This window comes from Macrobrachium nipponense, chromosome 40 (genome assembly GCF_015104395.2).
Source record: "Macrobrachium nipponense isolate FS-2020 chromosome 40, ASM1510439v2, whole genome shotgun sequence".
Lineage (NCBI taxonomy): Eukaryota > Metazoa > Arthropoda > Malacostraca > Decapoda > Palaemonidae > Macrobrachium > Macrobrachium nipponense.
In genome coordinates, this window is record NC_061101.1 from 45,170,825 (window position 1) to 45,188,112 (window position 17,288).

The 17,288-nt window shown below is 42.9% G+C and overlaps 1 protein-coding gene across 1 annotated transcript in view; it reads right to left on the reverse strand.

Moving 5' to 3' along the window:
• Positions 1-14,907: 14,907 nt before the first annotated feature.
• Positions 14,908-17,288, reverse strand: part of LOC135212132 (uncharacterized) — a 128,149-nt gene continuing 125,768 nt past the window's right edge. Inside the window, exons 13-14 of the mRNA XM_064245537.1 lie at positions 15,666-15,765; positions 14,908-15,054 (exon numbers count right to left, since the gene is read on the reverse strand). Coding sequence (XP_064101607.1) covers positions 14,955-15,054; positions 15,666-15,765 — 200 coding nt within the window. The 3' untranslated portion in view covers positions 14,908-14,954. The remainder of the gene's footprint in view (positions 15,055-15,665; positions 15,766-17,288) is intronic.

A 17,288-nucleotide genomic window follows, 5' to 3' on the forward strand; every position in this document is an offset into this window, starting at 1 on the left:
AAGCAGAGAAACCATGAGGTTGCTTAGTGCAGGCTGTGTAATGGGCACACAAGGTTAACCCATGGCTTTCTTATGTGTGTCTAATCAGCCTCCTCCAGAATGTGATACCTGTCAAACCAGAATAACCGTGAAATTTAATTGAATGCTCTAAGTATTCACATATTACACATAAATACTTGGATCATCTAAAATGCAAGACATTCTAGATGACGACTCAAATGTTTGCAAGGTTTTAAAATTCTTAACAGATAGAGATCTATTAAAACATTAATAATTTTATTAGATACAGATCTATTAAAATATATTAATAATTTAATTCATACAAATTTGTTTTAAATGTGTACAGTAATGTTTTATCTTTATTTTTTTTTAAACTGACTAAAAATTTATTTGTTTAATATGGTATTTTTTAACAGATTTTATCTGCATTAAGCAGCCAATTGGACTTAAGTTGGAAATGGCTGCTTAAACAAATAATAATAATAAAATAAAAATAGACTCCCTGGACTTTTCTTCCTGATCATGTAGAGCAGAGGAAGAAGGATGTGAATGTGGGCTGTTCATGACCATATAAACTCCCGCCCTTAGTACATGTGGAACAGACAGGTTCTTCCTGAATGCAAGGAACAGACCAATGTCCCTAACCTTGTGAGGTCTACTCAGAATGTACTCCCATCTACTTCGTCAGAAATGGAGTGTTTGTTTGACTGTCTCATGAAGCCAGAATGAAATCATGTTCTTGAACACCTCTTTCTTGGTCTGGCCACTCTTACTGGGCACAGTAGTATCACATCACAATCACTACCCACTAGGTCTTTAAGGAGGGGACTGAAACAGACTCATATCTAGTGTCAGAAGCTGACGAATTCCAAGTCTTTGCTATGAATTCTGGCACAAACTCAGAAATGACAGATCCTCATCTCCTCAAGTGTTAGCATCGAAGGACACTTCATACATAGATATTTAGATGTTTTATTTTATCTGTAGAGGCAGATGTGTGAATACCTTGCATCCATAGCACAATTTGAGTAGATTTAGCACCTTGTATATCAGCAGCTGTTTGTGGTCAGCACCCCTACAGGTAGAAGCCAGAACCGGAATCCTATCTCCATTCTTATATATAAAAAATCTGGATGAATTACCCTCAGACTAAATTAAATACAGGCTGTCCCCAGTTAATAGCTGACTTTGTAATGGAGATCCAGTTACTTATGGCGCTTGTCTAGCACCATAAAATCGCCAATTTATTGCGCCATAATGGGCAGAGTTTCAGTTATCAGCGCTATAAGGTGCTGATAATTGTTTTGATGCCATAACATAGCTAATAGAGGTGCCATTAACCAAAACTCAGCCCCATAAATCGCATGTTTCAGTTGATGGCGGTTTTTTGTTTATCAGCACCCTCCTGAGAATGGCAATAACTGGGAACTGCCTGTAGTTTTGCTGCAGAATAACACATTTCTGCCTTTTTCACCATTTTAGGCCTAGTTGAAATTGCTGGTCATTCTTAAGAGAGATCTCCATGCAGATACCTATTGTTTATTAATTTTATTACTTACCAGTATAGAAAAGGGTGTATATGATGCAGTACAGGAGAGATAACTTCGAGAAATTTACTTAATGCTAGAAATTTACCATGGGACATCATGTTTAGTACCAACCCTTCAGATATTAATGTAAAAACATAAAAAAGATGGTAAAGCTCTCACATTATTTTGGTAAATTTGTCAAGTTATCTCATGTGTACTACATCATATACACATTTTTCTAAATTGTTCAGTCAAAAACTTTCATTAATAACAATATCTCCGTGCAGTGCTCTTCCTTAGAATTATCATGTTGCCTAACAACCTAACCAAGGGCACACCAGGCCCTTATCCTAGTGAATGATATCAGTCTGAAAGCATTCCATAAACTTACCTTAATCTGGATCAGAACTATCAGTGGGACTGACGACTTCATGCTGGCCACGATATTCCTTAGTCTGCATCAGAGTAGTATTAAAATACTGTACTCAGGTTTGTTACCTGGCCTCTTAATCCATTCTTTGAGGTAACTAATCCTGTCCCTGAGGTCCTTAACCCATTCTTTGCTATCCTTAAGGGGCCGGCCACTACCCCCATACAGTATATGGTGGTATAGGGCAAAAATCGCAGTCATGATCAAATTTATGGGGCTTCGCATGGCAATGGAGAATGCGTATACAAAATATTTTGTCAAAATTCCTCTTTCATAGTTACAGGGTAAATAAGTAAAAGTAACTCCTTAAGCCAAAAACATTGATCTGTACAAGAAAATGCAGTATTTCTTGCTCTTGTAAGTTTTTATAATTATAAAAGAAATTGTGAGCGATGACATCTGTAGAGATTCCATGATTTCACAAGACTGGAAGGTAATGCTTACACGGCCTTCAGTGCGAGCAGAAACGTTCGAGTTCCACTTCTGCCATTCGCTTGCTTTTATGTCTGTTTTTGTTTCAGCAAGAATTTCATCATGCAAAGTAAAAGACAAGCAAAACATCTCGCTAACATACAGAAAAGGAAAATTCGTTCTAATAGAGTTCAGAAGACCATAATATTGGTGATATTAGCCGAGTTAGTGAAGAAGAGAGAGAAAGTGTTGCATAAAAAGGAGTGCCCAGTCTCACCTGGTGCAGTGCCCAAGGCTATGATCTTTGAGCAAAGATATCTTCATTTATGATTAAACTGTGATAAATAACAGTTTTGGTTTATTAATAATTAATACCCTAAAAGGAATATAAAATTCAGAGTATAATTGTGATTTATTAACATTGTCTTTGTAAAAACACAAAGAAAAACCTAACATCTGTATCTCAAAACTATACTTATTGACCTTCAGTCTATCTTCTCTCTTAGTTTTAAAGCTATAGCATATAAATTTGGTATATAACTTAACCCTTAAACGCCGAAGCGGTAAAAAAAAAATTGTCTCCCGTATGCCGGAGGTGTTTCAGAGCGAGCGCAGAAGTGAAAAAAAATATTTTTTTCAAAAAATCACAGAGCGCTTAGTTTTCAAGATTAAGAGCTCATTTTTGGCTCCTTTTTTTGTCATTGCATGAAGTTTAGTATGCAACCATCAGAAGTGAAAAAAATTATCATTATCATATATAAATAATGCGATATATGTAGCGCAAAATAAAAATTTCATATATAATTGTATTCAAATCGCGCTGTGCGCAAAACGATTAAAGGTAACAAGTTACTTTGTTTTACGTTGTAATGTACACTAAATTGCGATCATTTTGGTATATAACACATTGTAAAACGATAAAAGCAACACAGAGAAAATATTATCACAAAATAATGCATGAATTCGTAACGCGCAGACGTAAACAAATATTTTTTTCAAAAATTCACCATAAATCTAAATATTGTCTTAGAGACTTCCAATTTCTTTCAAAATGAAGACAAATGATTGAATATTACTATACTGTAAGAGTATTAGCTTACAATTGCAGTTTTCAACCATATCTGATGAGTTAAAGTTGACCGAATGTCGAATTTTTTTATATATATTTTTTATATGCAATTATTTCGGAAATAAGAAAAGCTACAACCTTCAAATATTTTTCGTTTTATTCTACATGAAATTGCGCACATTTTCATATATAAAACTCTAATGAAATGCCTAATAGGAAACGAGCAAATATTCCGAGAATGGGACGTACGCATTTTGGAGATTTGTGGCGGAGAATCCGCGCGCGAAGGGAAGGAAAGTTGTTTTTTTTTAATTCACCATAAATCTAAATATTGTGCTAGAGACTTCGAATTTGTTTCAAGATGAAGATAAATGACTGAATATTACTAGACTGTAAGAGTTTTAGCTTACAACTGCGTTTTTCAGCCATTTCGGTAGAGTCAAAGTTGACCGAACGTGGTTTTTTTTCTATTTATCGTGATTTATATGCAAATATTTCAAAAATGAGAAAAGCTACAACCTTCAATAATTTTATGTTGTATTTTACATGAAATTGCGCACATTTTCATGTAAAAAATGACAATTTGTCGAAAATTGCATTTTTCCTAACTATACAAACCTGAGGTCCTTTAACAATAGGAAGTAGCTAGCGGCAGCTGGAACGGTCGTAAGCTTCGAACAAGGGGAGAACGGTAGTTAACTGCTTGTCCGATCGTCTGAGGTAAACAAATCACTTTTGCTTTTGGCCCATGCAAAATACGCAGAGTGCGGGGTGGCATGAGGAGGGACTATATGTAAAGGACCTCAGGTTTGTATAGTTAGGAAAAATGCAATTTTCGACAAAATGTCATTTGTTCCGATACGTAATACAAACCATCGGTCCTTTAACAATAGGAAGACTCACTTCTTGGTGGGAGGAATCTGAGTCTTTGAATGAACAGACTGGTGTTCGTCCATCCCTGGAGTGCCTCCCTGGTCGTAAGAGCGAGGGAGGGATCCAAGCCTCTGTCCAATTGATCGGGGTGTGCACCGCAGGATCAATGGTCAGACCTCTGGGCCGAGTACTAAGAGAGAGGCAAGCGTATCTCTTCGTACCAGCATTGTAAGAACTTGTTCCTGTACAGGAGCAAATATAAAGTCATGGGTTTGTCTCATGTAGGCATCCACTTCCACCCCCTTGTAGGAGAAAGTGGTGGATATACGCTCCTATCCCTAGTGAAAGGGATAGGATGGAGCTCGGTCGAGTAGCTTACCTGCATCGGACTCCTTTCCAGCATGGTGACGACCGTATCCCTCTGCCCACAAGTAGAGGTAGAGAAAGATGGTGAAGAGAAGCCAGTCACACTCTCATTCGCACATTCATTCTCCCAGCCATACCAGGAATCGATGCTGTTCTGCCTGCTCGGGTGCTGGGTAAGCTTACACAACGTGTTGAGCAGCCACCACAGGTCCCAAGGAAAAAGTATCCAAGGACTTGTGGGCAATATCCCGAAGGTAGAAGGACGTGAAGGTGGTCTGGTTGGCCCAGACACCTGCCTTCAGGACCTGCGCCACGGAGAAGTTCTTACGGAACGCTAAGGAGGGTCCAATACCTCTGACTTCGTGGGCTCTCGGTCGGAGCGTACGGATGTCGTCACTACCATCAGCCTCGTACGCTCTCCTGATCACCTCACGTAGCCAGAAAGAAAGCGTGTTCTTGGATACTTCTTTCTTGGTAACCCCAGTGCTAACGAAGAGGCGTCGACACTCAGGCCTGAGGTGTCGAGTTCTCTTCAGATAGCGCCGTAGCGCCCTCACAGGACAAAGCAGCATCTCATCCGCATCATTATCGGTGAAGTCCAAAAGGGAGGGGATCGTGAAAGACTCGAACCTGTCGTCAGGGATCGACGGATTCTGAGTCTTAGCTACGAAGTTCGGGACGAAATCGAGCGTCACAGATCCCCAGCCTCTGGTGTGTTTAACATCGAAAGACAGACCATGTAGTTCCCCTACTCTCTTCGCCGATGCCAGGGCCAGCAAGAAGAGGGTCTTGAGGGTCAGATCCCTGTCTGACGACTCTCGGAGTGGCTCGAAGGGTCTTCGAGTCAAACTCCTAAGGACGAGAGTCACATCCCACGCAGGGGGCCTGAGTTCCCTGGGTGGGCAAGACCTTTCGAAGCTCCTCATGAGCAAGGAAATCTCGAATGAATTAGAGATATCCAGTCCCCTCAGTTTCAGGACCAGGGCCAGGGCGGCTCTGTATCCTTTGACTGTGGGTACTGAGAGGAGCTTCTCTCGGCGAAGAAACACGAGGAAATCCGCTACCTGCTGAAGAGTGGCTCTGAGAGGAGACAGACCCCGTCTACGACACCAACCACAGAAGACGGCCCACTTCCCCTGGTACACAGCTGCAGAGGACTGTCGGACGTGTCCAGCCATCTCTGTTGCTGCGCTACGAGAAAAGCCTCTCGTTCGCAAGAGATGGTGGATAACAGCCAGCCGTGAAGTTGAAGGGACTGGACTGCTTGGTGGTACCGTTCTACGTGTGGCTGGGCTAGAAGGTTGTGCCAATGGGGTAGCTCTCTCGGTGCTTCCGCAAGAAGAGCCAGCAGGTCCGGATACCAAACGGCCTGAGGTCGTTTGGGAGCCACCAGGATCATCCTGAGATTCGGGGTGGTCAGCGCTTGGCTGATCACTTTCCGAATCAGACAGAAGGGAGGAAAGGCGTAGACGAAGAGGTTGTCCCAGGGGTGTTGGAGAGCGTCCTCTGCAGCTGCCCATGGGTCCGGCACGGCTGAAAAGAAAACCTGCAGTTTTCTGTTGTGCCGGGTAGCGAACAGGTCTATGACCGGTCACCCCCACAGGTTGAAGAGCCTTTCCGCCACGTCTGGGTGTAGAGACCATTCGGTTCCTATCACCTGATCCCGACGGCTGAGCTTGTCCGCTACTACATTCCTCTTGCCTGGAATGTAGCGTGCTGACAGCTCTATTGAGTGAGCCGTGGCCCACTCGTGCACCTGCACCGTCAACTGGTGTAGCGGAAGAGACACTAGGCCCCCTGCTTGTTGACATATGCCACTACTGTGGTGTTGTCGCACATCAACACCACTGAGTGTCCCACCAAGCGGTCCTGAAATTCTTGGAGAGTGTAGAACGCCGCCTTGAGTTCAAGGACATTGATGTGAAGGTGCTTTTTGTGATGGTCCCACACACCTGCAGTCAGCAACTCCTCCAGGTGTGCGTCCCATCCCTCGGTCGATGCGTCTGAGAACAGCAGCATCTCCGGGGGGGAAGTGCGGATGTGCACTCCTCTTAAGAGGTTCTTGTCGTCGAGCCACTAGGCTAGGTCCTGCCTCACCTTCTCCGTGAGAGCCACGGGGAAGTAAGGTGGATCCTTTGCCTGAGACCAACTCTCCCTTAGTCTCCACTGGAGAGACCACAGATGAAGACGCCCGTGAGGGACTAACTTTTCGAGTGACGACAGATGGCCGATCACGACTTGCCATTGCTGTGCTGCCTGTTCCTGCCGAGACAGGAACCGGCCGGCTGCCTCCCTGAATTTGCTGATCCGCAAGTCTGCAGGAAAGACTTGTCCTGCTACCGTGTCGATCAGCATACCCAGGTACTTCATCTTCTGCTTGGGTTCGAGATCGGACTTCTCTTAGTTTATCACAATCCCCAGATCGTGACAAAACTTGAGGAGCCGATCCCTGTCCTGTAGCAACTGCGAGCGGGAGCTCGCCAGGACCAGCCAATTGTCGAGATACCTCAGAAGACGTATCCCGTGCGAATGGGCCCAAGTTGACACCAGAGTGAACACTCGCGTGAACACCTGTGGGGCGGTTGACAGACCGAAACAAAGTGCCCTGAATTGGTACACCGTCCCGTCGAAGATGAAGCGGAGGTACTTTCTGGAGGACTGATGGATGGGTATTTGAAAATACGCGTCCTTCAAGTCCACTGAAAGCATGAAATCGTTCCCCCTGATCGAGTCGAGCACGGACCGTGCCGACTCCATCGTGAACCGAGTCGTGTGAACGAAACGGTTCAGGGGAGAGAGGTCTATCACTGGACGCCAGCCCCCCGATGCCTTCTCCACTAGGAAGAGGCGGCTGTAAAAGCCCGGTGACTGATCCTCTACGATTTCTACAGCTCGTTTCGCCAGCATGGTCTTGATCTCCTGTCGAAGAGCGTTGTCCTTTGATGATCCCCGGACATAGGTTTGTAGATGGACCGGTTTGGAGATGAGGGGGGGGCCGAGACTCGAAGGGTAGTAGATCTCCCTCCTGAAGGACGTCTACTATCCAGTTCTCGGCGCCGTAGCGCTGCCAAGTTGCCCAATGGCTGGCTAAGCACCCCCCCACTTCCGGCAGCAGGTGAGGGGGAACGCCGTCCCTAGCGTTTCCCACCTCGTTTCGACTTCTTCCCACCACCTCCTAGGGGAAAGGAGGTCTGGGAGGACGGCTGGTTACGGCCTCCTCTCGCAGAAGTCGAAACAACAGGAGTCTTCACACGGGGCTTAGGCGGAGCAACCGTCTTAGCAGCCGTGGAAGCGCCAGCTAAACTCTTAGGCTTAGCCGCAGTTACTCGAGATTGCCCAGAAACCTTCGAGACTGCCTGGTGAACTAAGCGGAAACTGTCATCAGTGCGCCGCCTTTCCACCGCAGCGTCCACCATCTCTCCGGGAAAGAGAGCGGTGGAACTCCTAATGGGTCCGTTACGAAGCCCGAGTGCCGCCTCACGCCCAGCCCCCTTGGTCACTCGGGTAAGGACTGCGTCCCTACGACGAAGAACCAAGTTGGCCCACAGGTTAGCAGTCTGATGGGCGAGGTAAGAGATAGCTCTTCCTCCAGACTGGCACAGTCTCCCAGAGCCGGCCGCGACTTTGGATATTGTGAGGGACCACAAATCCAGCCAAGAGACTGCCTGGAATGCTGCCATAGCGGTAGATTCCAGGGCGAGTGCCTCCTGCTGCGAGAACCAGAGGTTCTCCGACAGGAGCTGCTGCAGGAACACACCTGGAGTCAGCCTCGCTAACTCCGGGTTAACCTGTTTCGGCGGTATCGGGTCTTCCGATGGCGCACATAGAAACGCCTCTGACGCTGTAGGGGAAGTGGAAGCAGCTTGGAAGACCGACTGGAGTTCAGCGAATCCTCTCGCCCTGAGACGAGATTCTCCACCTGGTCCAGGACCGAGTCTGCAAGCTCTGATCGCGGTAGTCCCACCATCATTTTGGGTTCCCTCTTCGGGCCCCAAAATGACTCGAGCCGGGACGTGGGCTCGGACGGTGGTAGCGGCAATCCTTCCGTAAGGCCATTATGCTGACGAATCAGCTTAATGACTTCTGCAAAGTTCCTCTGTATCTCGGGAGTAACTGCATCTTGAGGAGTAGGACCGTCCAGTCCCTCCAGCAAGAACAGATCCCAAGACACTCCTCCTTCAGAAGGAGGAACAGCGACAGACCCCTCACGGTCGCCTCCAGCTACTTGCGCGTACGTCCTGGCCGGTCCTAGAACCGTGCCTGGTGCGTACGGCGTCGTAGTGGGATCGCGAGAGGCGCACCCCTCGCGATCACTCCTTGCCGCTCACCTGAGGCGAGAGGCTCGGCTGAGAACGTCGACCCCGATCCCGAGCGTCAGGCGAGCTGTTGCTGGTTACCGTCTCCACCCGGTCCCGATGGGAGCGGCGGTCAGGTGACCTGCTAGGCTCGCTGTCGCGGTGAGACCGGTGAGCGTCCTCTCGGCGCGTCAAGCCGCTGGTACCAGCCGAGGCTGGTACCGACGGCCGTGGGGACCCCTTCCTCGCCTCAACCCGTGGCCGGTCAGAGACCGTCACGTCTACCCGAGCAGCCGGCTGGTCGCTGCGAGAGCGTCCGCTGGCCTGGCGAGAGTCGTCTGCACGACTCTCGCCAGTCTTCTGCTCCGCGCCTCGGTCTTGACGGCGAGCGAACTCGGGCGTCGAGACTTTGGCTGGACGGTCTCCCGCGGGAGACCATCCACTCTGTACTTCTCGCGAACAAGAAGCCGAGGCAGATCCTGGTTTAGCGGCAGAACCGCTAGTACCAGGCGAGGAAGTGCCAGCCGAAGCTGGTACCCCTCTGGTCCCCGTCGTCTTCTTCTTTGCAGAAGTAGAGACGGGCCCTGTTCCCGAGGGAACAGGAGGACCAGCAGAAGAGCTCCCCGAATCGCCTGAGCGAGACAGGCCCTTAGAAGGTCCCGAAGGAGCCTTCTTAGGGGGGGAGGAGGCAGCCTTCTTCTTCTTCGGCTTGGTAGCCTTAGAAGTCGAAGGGGAAGAGGAGGCAGCAGACGACGAAGAAACCTTCCTCTTCTTCTTCTTCTTTGCCAGGCTCCGCAGGACAGACGTCAGGTCTTCCATCCAGGAGGGAGCCGGGGCAGTTGCCGAAGCAACAGGGCCCGACTGCACCTGTCCGGAAAGACCTGAGCCTGGAGCAGCACCACCAACAACAGGAACGACAGGAACAGGTACAGGAACAGCAGGAGCAACAGCGTCTGAAACAGTGGGAGCGGCAGGCACAGCAACAGGTACGGCAGGTACGGCAGCAGCAACAGGGGAGCCAAGCGTCTTGTCGGCAGCTACCTGCATTCTCGGTACTGGCGGCAAGTCTAAGGGAGAGCTTTTAGGGCAGCGGAAGTCCGGGGTCGGCAGCACAAAGAACCCAGGTGGCGGTAGCACGGTTCTCCTTGACACGGTAGCGAGAGGTCTCTGAATCGCAGCTGTCGGTGTCACCGTCGTCACATGAGGCGTATAGACCAAATGCGGCGGCATGCCATAGGCCGGAGTCGTGATCGTAGTAGTGGTAGTGGTCACCACACCATGTGTGACCACTGCCGACCCCGCCAACCGCTGGATTAGCCCCTGGATGCTTGGCACTCCCTGCAACCCCAGCGACTCCCACACCTGTCCCAGGTCGTCCTTCACTGGCGGCACACCTGCGGAAGCAACAGTCGGGTGAATTAGAGGGGTTCCCACGCGCTTGGGGGGAGACGAACCCCACCCAGAGCGGACGGAAGACCCCGAGTACAACTGTACGTCCGGGTAGCGAGCGCCCTCCTCCACACTCGACGGATCAAGTGAGGAGAAGGATTCCGCTACCCCCCCCCCCCCCCCCCCCCCGCAGGGGAAGGCGCGAAACGTGGGGGCTGACCGGGGGGCAAGAAGGAAGACGAGGTATCCGTTACCAAAGGAGTCGCTGGAGAGCTTTCCGACGACTCCTTTGTAGGCCTACGTCTCTTCCTGCCCTCGTACAGAACCCACTGCGCCTCGGACCAATCAACACACGTTACACATGGTTCGGCTCGGGAGCATTCTCGCCCCTACACCTTGTACATAACTCATGTGGATCCACATCCACAAAGGAGCGAAATCCGCCGCATTTACGCCCCTCCAGCCCGGGACACACTCTACGGGCGACCGGGGGGCGCGGCGAAAGCTCCATCTCTTGATCCATTGTTTATTAATCAATGTGATAAACAAAAATGAAAGTATTGTACTTACAATCTCTTCAACACACAAAAACAAACCAGAAAGAGGGCTGAATTGAAAACCAAAGCATACGACGAGTAGCGGGCAGAGCGATGACGAACACGTCTAGTCACACCACGGCCGAAAGCAAAAGTGATTTGTTTACCTCACGCCGCGCGACGATCGGACAAGCAGTTAACTACCGTTCTCCCCTTGTTCGAAGCTTACGACCATTCCAGCTGCTGCTAGCTACTTCCTATTGTTAAAGGACCGATGGTTTGCACTACGTATCGGAACAAACTTTATGTAACAGCTAATTTAAAATGGTGTAAACATTACCACAATCGCACATATGATTTTTTCGGAAGAGTTACCGCGCGGGCGTAAAGAAAATGTAATTTTTTTCATAAATTCACCATAAATCGAAATATTGTGCTAGAGACTTCCAATTTGTTGCAAAATGAAGGTAAATGCTTGAATTTTACTAGAATATAAGAGTTTTAGCTTACAATTGCGTTTTTCGACCATTTCGGTAGAGTCAAAGTTGACCGAAGGTTGAAAATTTGTCACTTATCATTTTTTATATGAAAATATTTCAAAATTGATAAAAGCTACAACCATGGGTTGTTTTTAGTTGTATTGTGCATAAAATTGCCCACATTTCCATATATAAAACTTTATGTAACGGCTAATTTTAAAATGGTGCAAACATTACCACAATCGCATGTATGATTTTTTTTGGAAGAGTTACCGCGCGGATGTAAGGAAAAAGTTTTTTCATAAATTCACCATTAATCGAAATATTGTGCTAGAGACTTCCAATTAGTTGCCAAATTAAGGTAAATGATTGAATATTACTAAAATATAAGAGTTTTAGCTTACAATTGCGTTTTTTGACCATTTCGGTAGAGTCAAAGTTGACCAAAGGTTGAAATTTTGGCACTTATCGTTATTTATATGAAAATATCTCAAAACTGATAAAAGCTACAATCATGAGTATTTTTTTGTTGTATTCTAAATGAAATTGCGCACATTTTCATATATAATACTTCATATAACGGCTAATTTAAAATGGTACAAAAATGATGTCAAAGTGACGAAATAATTTCCCCGAGATGTGTCACAGAAACTTTTTAGTGCGGCAAGAAAGAAATTCGCGCTTGCGCGCCTGCGTAATGATTGTAAACAAAACAACACCTTGATCCGTGAACTCCCAGCATCCCCCAAGGCGCGTGATTCAAGAGTTTTCGGCTGGTAGGCCTAAAAGTATTTTTCCACGAATTTAAAAAAAAAAACTTTTGTATGTCGACGTAAAATACGTCCAGTCGGCACCCGAGAGACAAAAAATGTCAACGTAAAATACGTCCAGTCGGCGTTTAAGGGTTAAAAAGACATTTTAGAAAAATAAAATGAGGCCTTTTTTCCAATTTTTTATTCATTTTTTCCCCTGATTTATAGGGTTTATTTTTTTACCATAATGAAAAAATTCATATCTAGCAAAAATATTACTTTTTGGGAAAAAAAACCTCTTTATTTGATTGGAGGTCTACATCAGGTCTAAATATGGTAGTAATCCCAGGTCTTATACTAACCCTCTTACGCCAATTGGACGTATTAAACGTCGACATAAATTGTCTCCCGGTTGTTGATTGGACGTATTAAACGTCGACATAAAAAAGTTTTTTTAAAAATTTGCGGAAAAATACTTTTAGGCCTACCAGCCGAAAACTTTTGAATCACGCCCATGCGCCTTGGGGGATGATGGGAGCTCACGGATCAAGGCGTTGTTTTGTTTACAATCGTTACACAGGCGCGCAAGCGCGAATTTCTTTCTTATCGTACTAAAAAGTATCAGTGACACATCTCAGAAATTATTTCGTCACCGACATAATTTTTGCACCATTTTAAATTAGCCGTTACATGGAGTATTATATATGAAAATGTGTGCAATTTCATGGAGAATACAACAATAAGATACTCATGATTGTAGCTTTTATCAGTTTTGAAATATTTTCTTATAAATAACGATAAGTGCCAAAATTTCAACCTTTGGTCAAATTTGACTCTACCAAAATGGTCGAAAAACGCAATTGTAAGCTAAAGCTCTTATATTCTAGTAATATTCAGTCATTTACCTTCATTTTGCAACAAATTGGACGTCTCTAGCACAATATTTCGATTTATGGTGGTGAATTTATGAAAAAAACTTTTTCCTTACGTCCGCGCGGTAACTTCTGATAAATTTTGTCGTGCGATAGTCGTAATGTTTGCACCATTTTAAATTTGCTGTTACATAAAGTTTTATATGTGGAAATGTGCGCAGTTTCATGCAAAATACAACTAAAAACAACCCATGGTTTTAGCTTTTATCAGTTTTGAAATATTTTCATATAAATAACGATAAGTGCCAAAATTTCAACCTTCGGTCAACTTTGACTCTACCAAAATGGTCGAAAAATGCAATTGTAAGCTAAAACTCTTATATTCTAGTAATATTCAATCATTTACCTTCATTTTGCAACAAATTGGAAGTCTCTAGCACAATATTTCGATTTATGGTGAATTTATGAATCTTAAAAAAAATTTTCCTTACGTCTGAGCGGTAACTCTTCCGAAAAAAATCAGAAATTTTTTTGTGCGATTGTCGTAATGTTTACACCATTTTAAATTAGCCGTTACATAAAGTTTTCAATATGAAAATGTGTGCAATTTCATGTATTTCTCATTTTTGAAATATTTGCACATAAATCACGATAAATAGTAAAAAAAGCACGTTCGGTCAACTTTGACTCTACCAAAATAGTCAAAAAACGCAATTGTAAGCTAAACCTCTTACAGTCTAGTAATATTCAGTCATTTATCTTCATTTTGAAACAAATTCGAAGTCTCTAGCACAATATTTAGATTTATGGTGGATTTTAAAAAAACTTTCCTTCCCTCCGCACGCGGATTCTCCGCCGCAAATCTCCGAAATGCGTACGTCGCATTATCGTTATATTTGCTCAGTTTCATAGAGTTTTATATATAAAAATGTGTGCAATTTTATGTAGAATAAAACAAAAACTAATTGAAGGTTGTAGCTTTTCTCATTTCCAAAATATTTGCATATAAAAAAATTCGACATTCGGTCAAATTTAACTCGTCCGAAATGGTTGAAAACTGCAATTGTAAGCTAAAACTCTTACAGTATAGTAATATTCAATCATTTATCTTCATTTTGAAACAAATTGGAAGTCTCTAGAACAATATTTAGATTTATGGTGAATTTTTGAAAAAAACATTTTACATCCGTGCATTGCGAATTCATGCATCATTTTGTGATAATATTTTTTCTGTGTTGCTTTGATCATTTTACAATGTGTTATATACCAAAATGATCGCAATTTAGTGTACAATACAACGAAAAAAAATTAACTCGTTAGCTTTAACCGTTTTGCTCACAGAGCAATTTGAATACAATTATATATGAAATTTTGTTTTCACGCTATCATAGATCGCATTATTTATATGTGATAATATTTTTTTCATTTCTGATGGTTGCATACTAAACTTCAGGCAATGACACAAAAAGGAGCCAAAAATGAACTCTTAATCTTGAAAACTAAGAGCGCTGTGATTTTTTGAAAAAAATATTTTTTCCGCTTTGGCGTTCACTCCGAGACCGCCTCGGCATATGGGAGACGATTTTTATTATGCCCCTTCGGCGTAAGAGAGTTAAGTATGAAGAGAGGAGATAAACTTGAAAAATTGTTATTTTTGGGATAAATAAAACTGGCGTCACAAAACCGAAGGTCAAAGGCGAAAATCATATGCGGTTTGGAGATATCCCAAGTCACCTTATTAAGTGGTATGAATGTCGAAGTCCTGTCCATAAAAAATGGCATTAGCCGGCTGGCACCCTTAAGCCAGTCATTGAAGTTCGTTTTCCAGTAGGTCAGGTCCTTAATCTATTCTTTGATGTCCTTAATCTAGTCTTGATAATAGGTTAACAAAAGAATGTAGACCAAATAATCCTTACAATATATATTTCAACTCATACATGAATAAATAAAATCTTAGAGTATGACAAGTGGAAAAAGATTTCTCATTGGTCCCCAAACTCCAGATTCTTCATCAGAATCATCCATAAGATCATCGTCACTGTGACTATCATTTCTGTGGGGGAAAAAAAATGGAACTGGGATAGTTATAAAAACAGGCATGAAATGCAGGAAATAATTCCAATCCCAAATGGGTATACTAAAGTAGTACTGTACGTTTTATCAAACTTTACAACAAAAACTCACTGTACAGCTCTTGTTAAGAAATGTACTTTCTATTCATTAAGTCTTTATCTTGGTAAACACTGCCATTATTCAATGCTGTAACTTGAATATCTTGCAAAATAACATTTAACTATATCTGAAGAGACAAAGTGTAATTTTGTTTATAACCAAACAGTACTGGGACCACTGGTATTTAGATGATGGTCAATTTAAACCTACTTTGTGGCTGACTTTGGAATTACAATTAAAGTACTATGAACATTTATTAAATGCCAGTCACATAAATTACAATTACTACTCTTATATTTGACAAGGAAACCAGCTGTATTTGACAAAAAACTAGCTGTTTTGTGAAACAAAGTAACAAAATCCCTCTACATCCACCAATCTTCATGAAAAATTCTATGCAACAAAAAATACTCAGCCTCCATCAATATTCAAGTGACATAAAAATATTATATACTAACTAAATAAAAAGAGTCAAGTTCCCTTTCATCTTACCTGATTCTTCTGGGTTTGTAAACAATTTGTACATCATAGTTCTCTACTTCTGTTTCTTTCAAGAAAGCATTGAATTCTTCGGTTTTAATATTCCATCCACCTGCCAGGAAAAAATGATTCATAAATATTAACAATCATTACAAAAACAACTGGGAAAATTTCACAACTGATGTCTAGGTCTGTAATTATGTCAAAATAATTTTCATCCACCTTAACCCTTTAACGCCGATTGGACGTATTAAACGTCGATATAAATTGTCTGTTGGGTGCCGCTTGGACGTATGGTACGTCAATATAAAAAAAAGTTTTTTTTTTAAATTTGTGGAAAAATAGTTATAGGCCTACTAGGCGAAAACTTGTGAATCACGCGCCTTGGGGGATGCTGGGAGCTCACGGATCAAGGCGTTGTTTTGTTTACAATCATTACCCAGGTGCGCAAGCGCGAATTTCTTTCTTCTCGCACTAAAAACTATCAGCAACACATCTCAGAAATTATTTCGTCACTTTGACATAATTTTTGCACCATTTTATATTAGCCGTTACATGGAGTATTATATATGAAAATGTGCACAATTTCATGTAGAATACAACCAAAAACAACTCATGGTTGTAGCTTTTATCAGTTGTGAAATATTTTCATATAAGTAATGATAAGTGCCAAAATTTCAACCTTCGGTCAACTTTGACTATACCGAAATGGTCGAAAAACGCAATTGTAAGTTAAAACTCTTATATTCTAGCAATATTAAATCATATACCTTCATTTTGCAACACATTAGAAGTCTCTAGCACAATATTTCGATTTACGGTAAATTTATGAAAAAAACTTTTTCCTTACGTCAGCGCGGTAACGCTACCGAAAATATCAGAAATTTTGTCGTCCGATTGTTGTAATGTTTACACCATTTTAAATTAGCCGTTACATAAAGTTTTATATATGAAAATGTGCGCAATTTCATGTAGAATACAACAATAAACAACGCATGGCTGTAGCTTTTACCAGTTTTGAAATATTTTTATATAAATAACGATAAGTGCCAAAATTTCAACCTTCGGTCAACTTTGACTTGACCGAAATGGTAAAAAAACGCAATTGTAAGCGAAAACTCTTACATTCCAGTAATATTCAATCATTTACCTTTATTTTGCAACAAATATGAAGTCTGTAGCACAATATTTCGATTTATGGTGAATTTATATAAAATAAAAAATTTTCCCTACGTCCGCGCGGTAACTCTTCCGAAAAAAATCAAAATTTTTTTGTGCGATTGTCGTAATGTTTGCACTGTTTTAAATTAGCCGTTACATAAAGTTTTATATATGAAAATATGTGCAATTTCATGTAGAATACAACAAAAAAACAACCCATGGTTGTAGCTTTTATCAGTTTTGAAATATTTTCATATAAATTACGATAAATAGAAAAAATTTATCCTTTGGTCAACTTTAATTCGACCAAAATGGTCAAAAACTGCAATTGTAAGCTACAACACTTACAGTCTAGTAATTTTCAATCAATTACCTTCATTTTGCAACCAACGAGAAGTCTCCAACACAATATTTTGATTTATGATGAATTTTTGAAAACGGCATTTTTTCATGTTTGCGCGTTTTGAATTCATG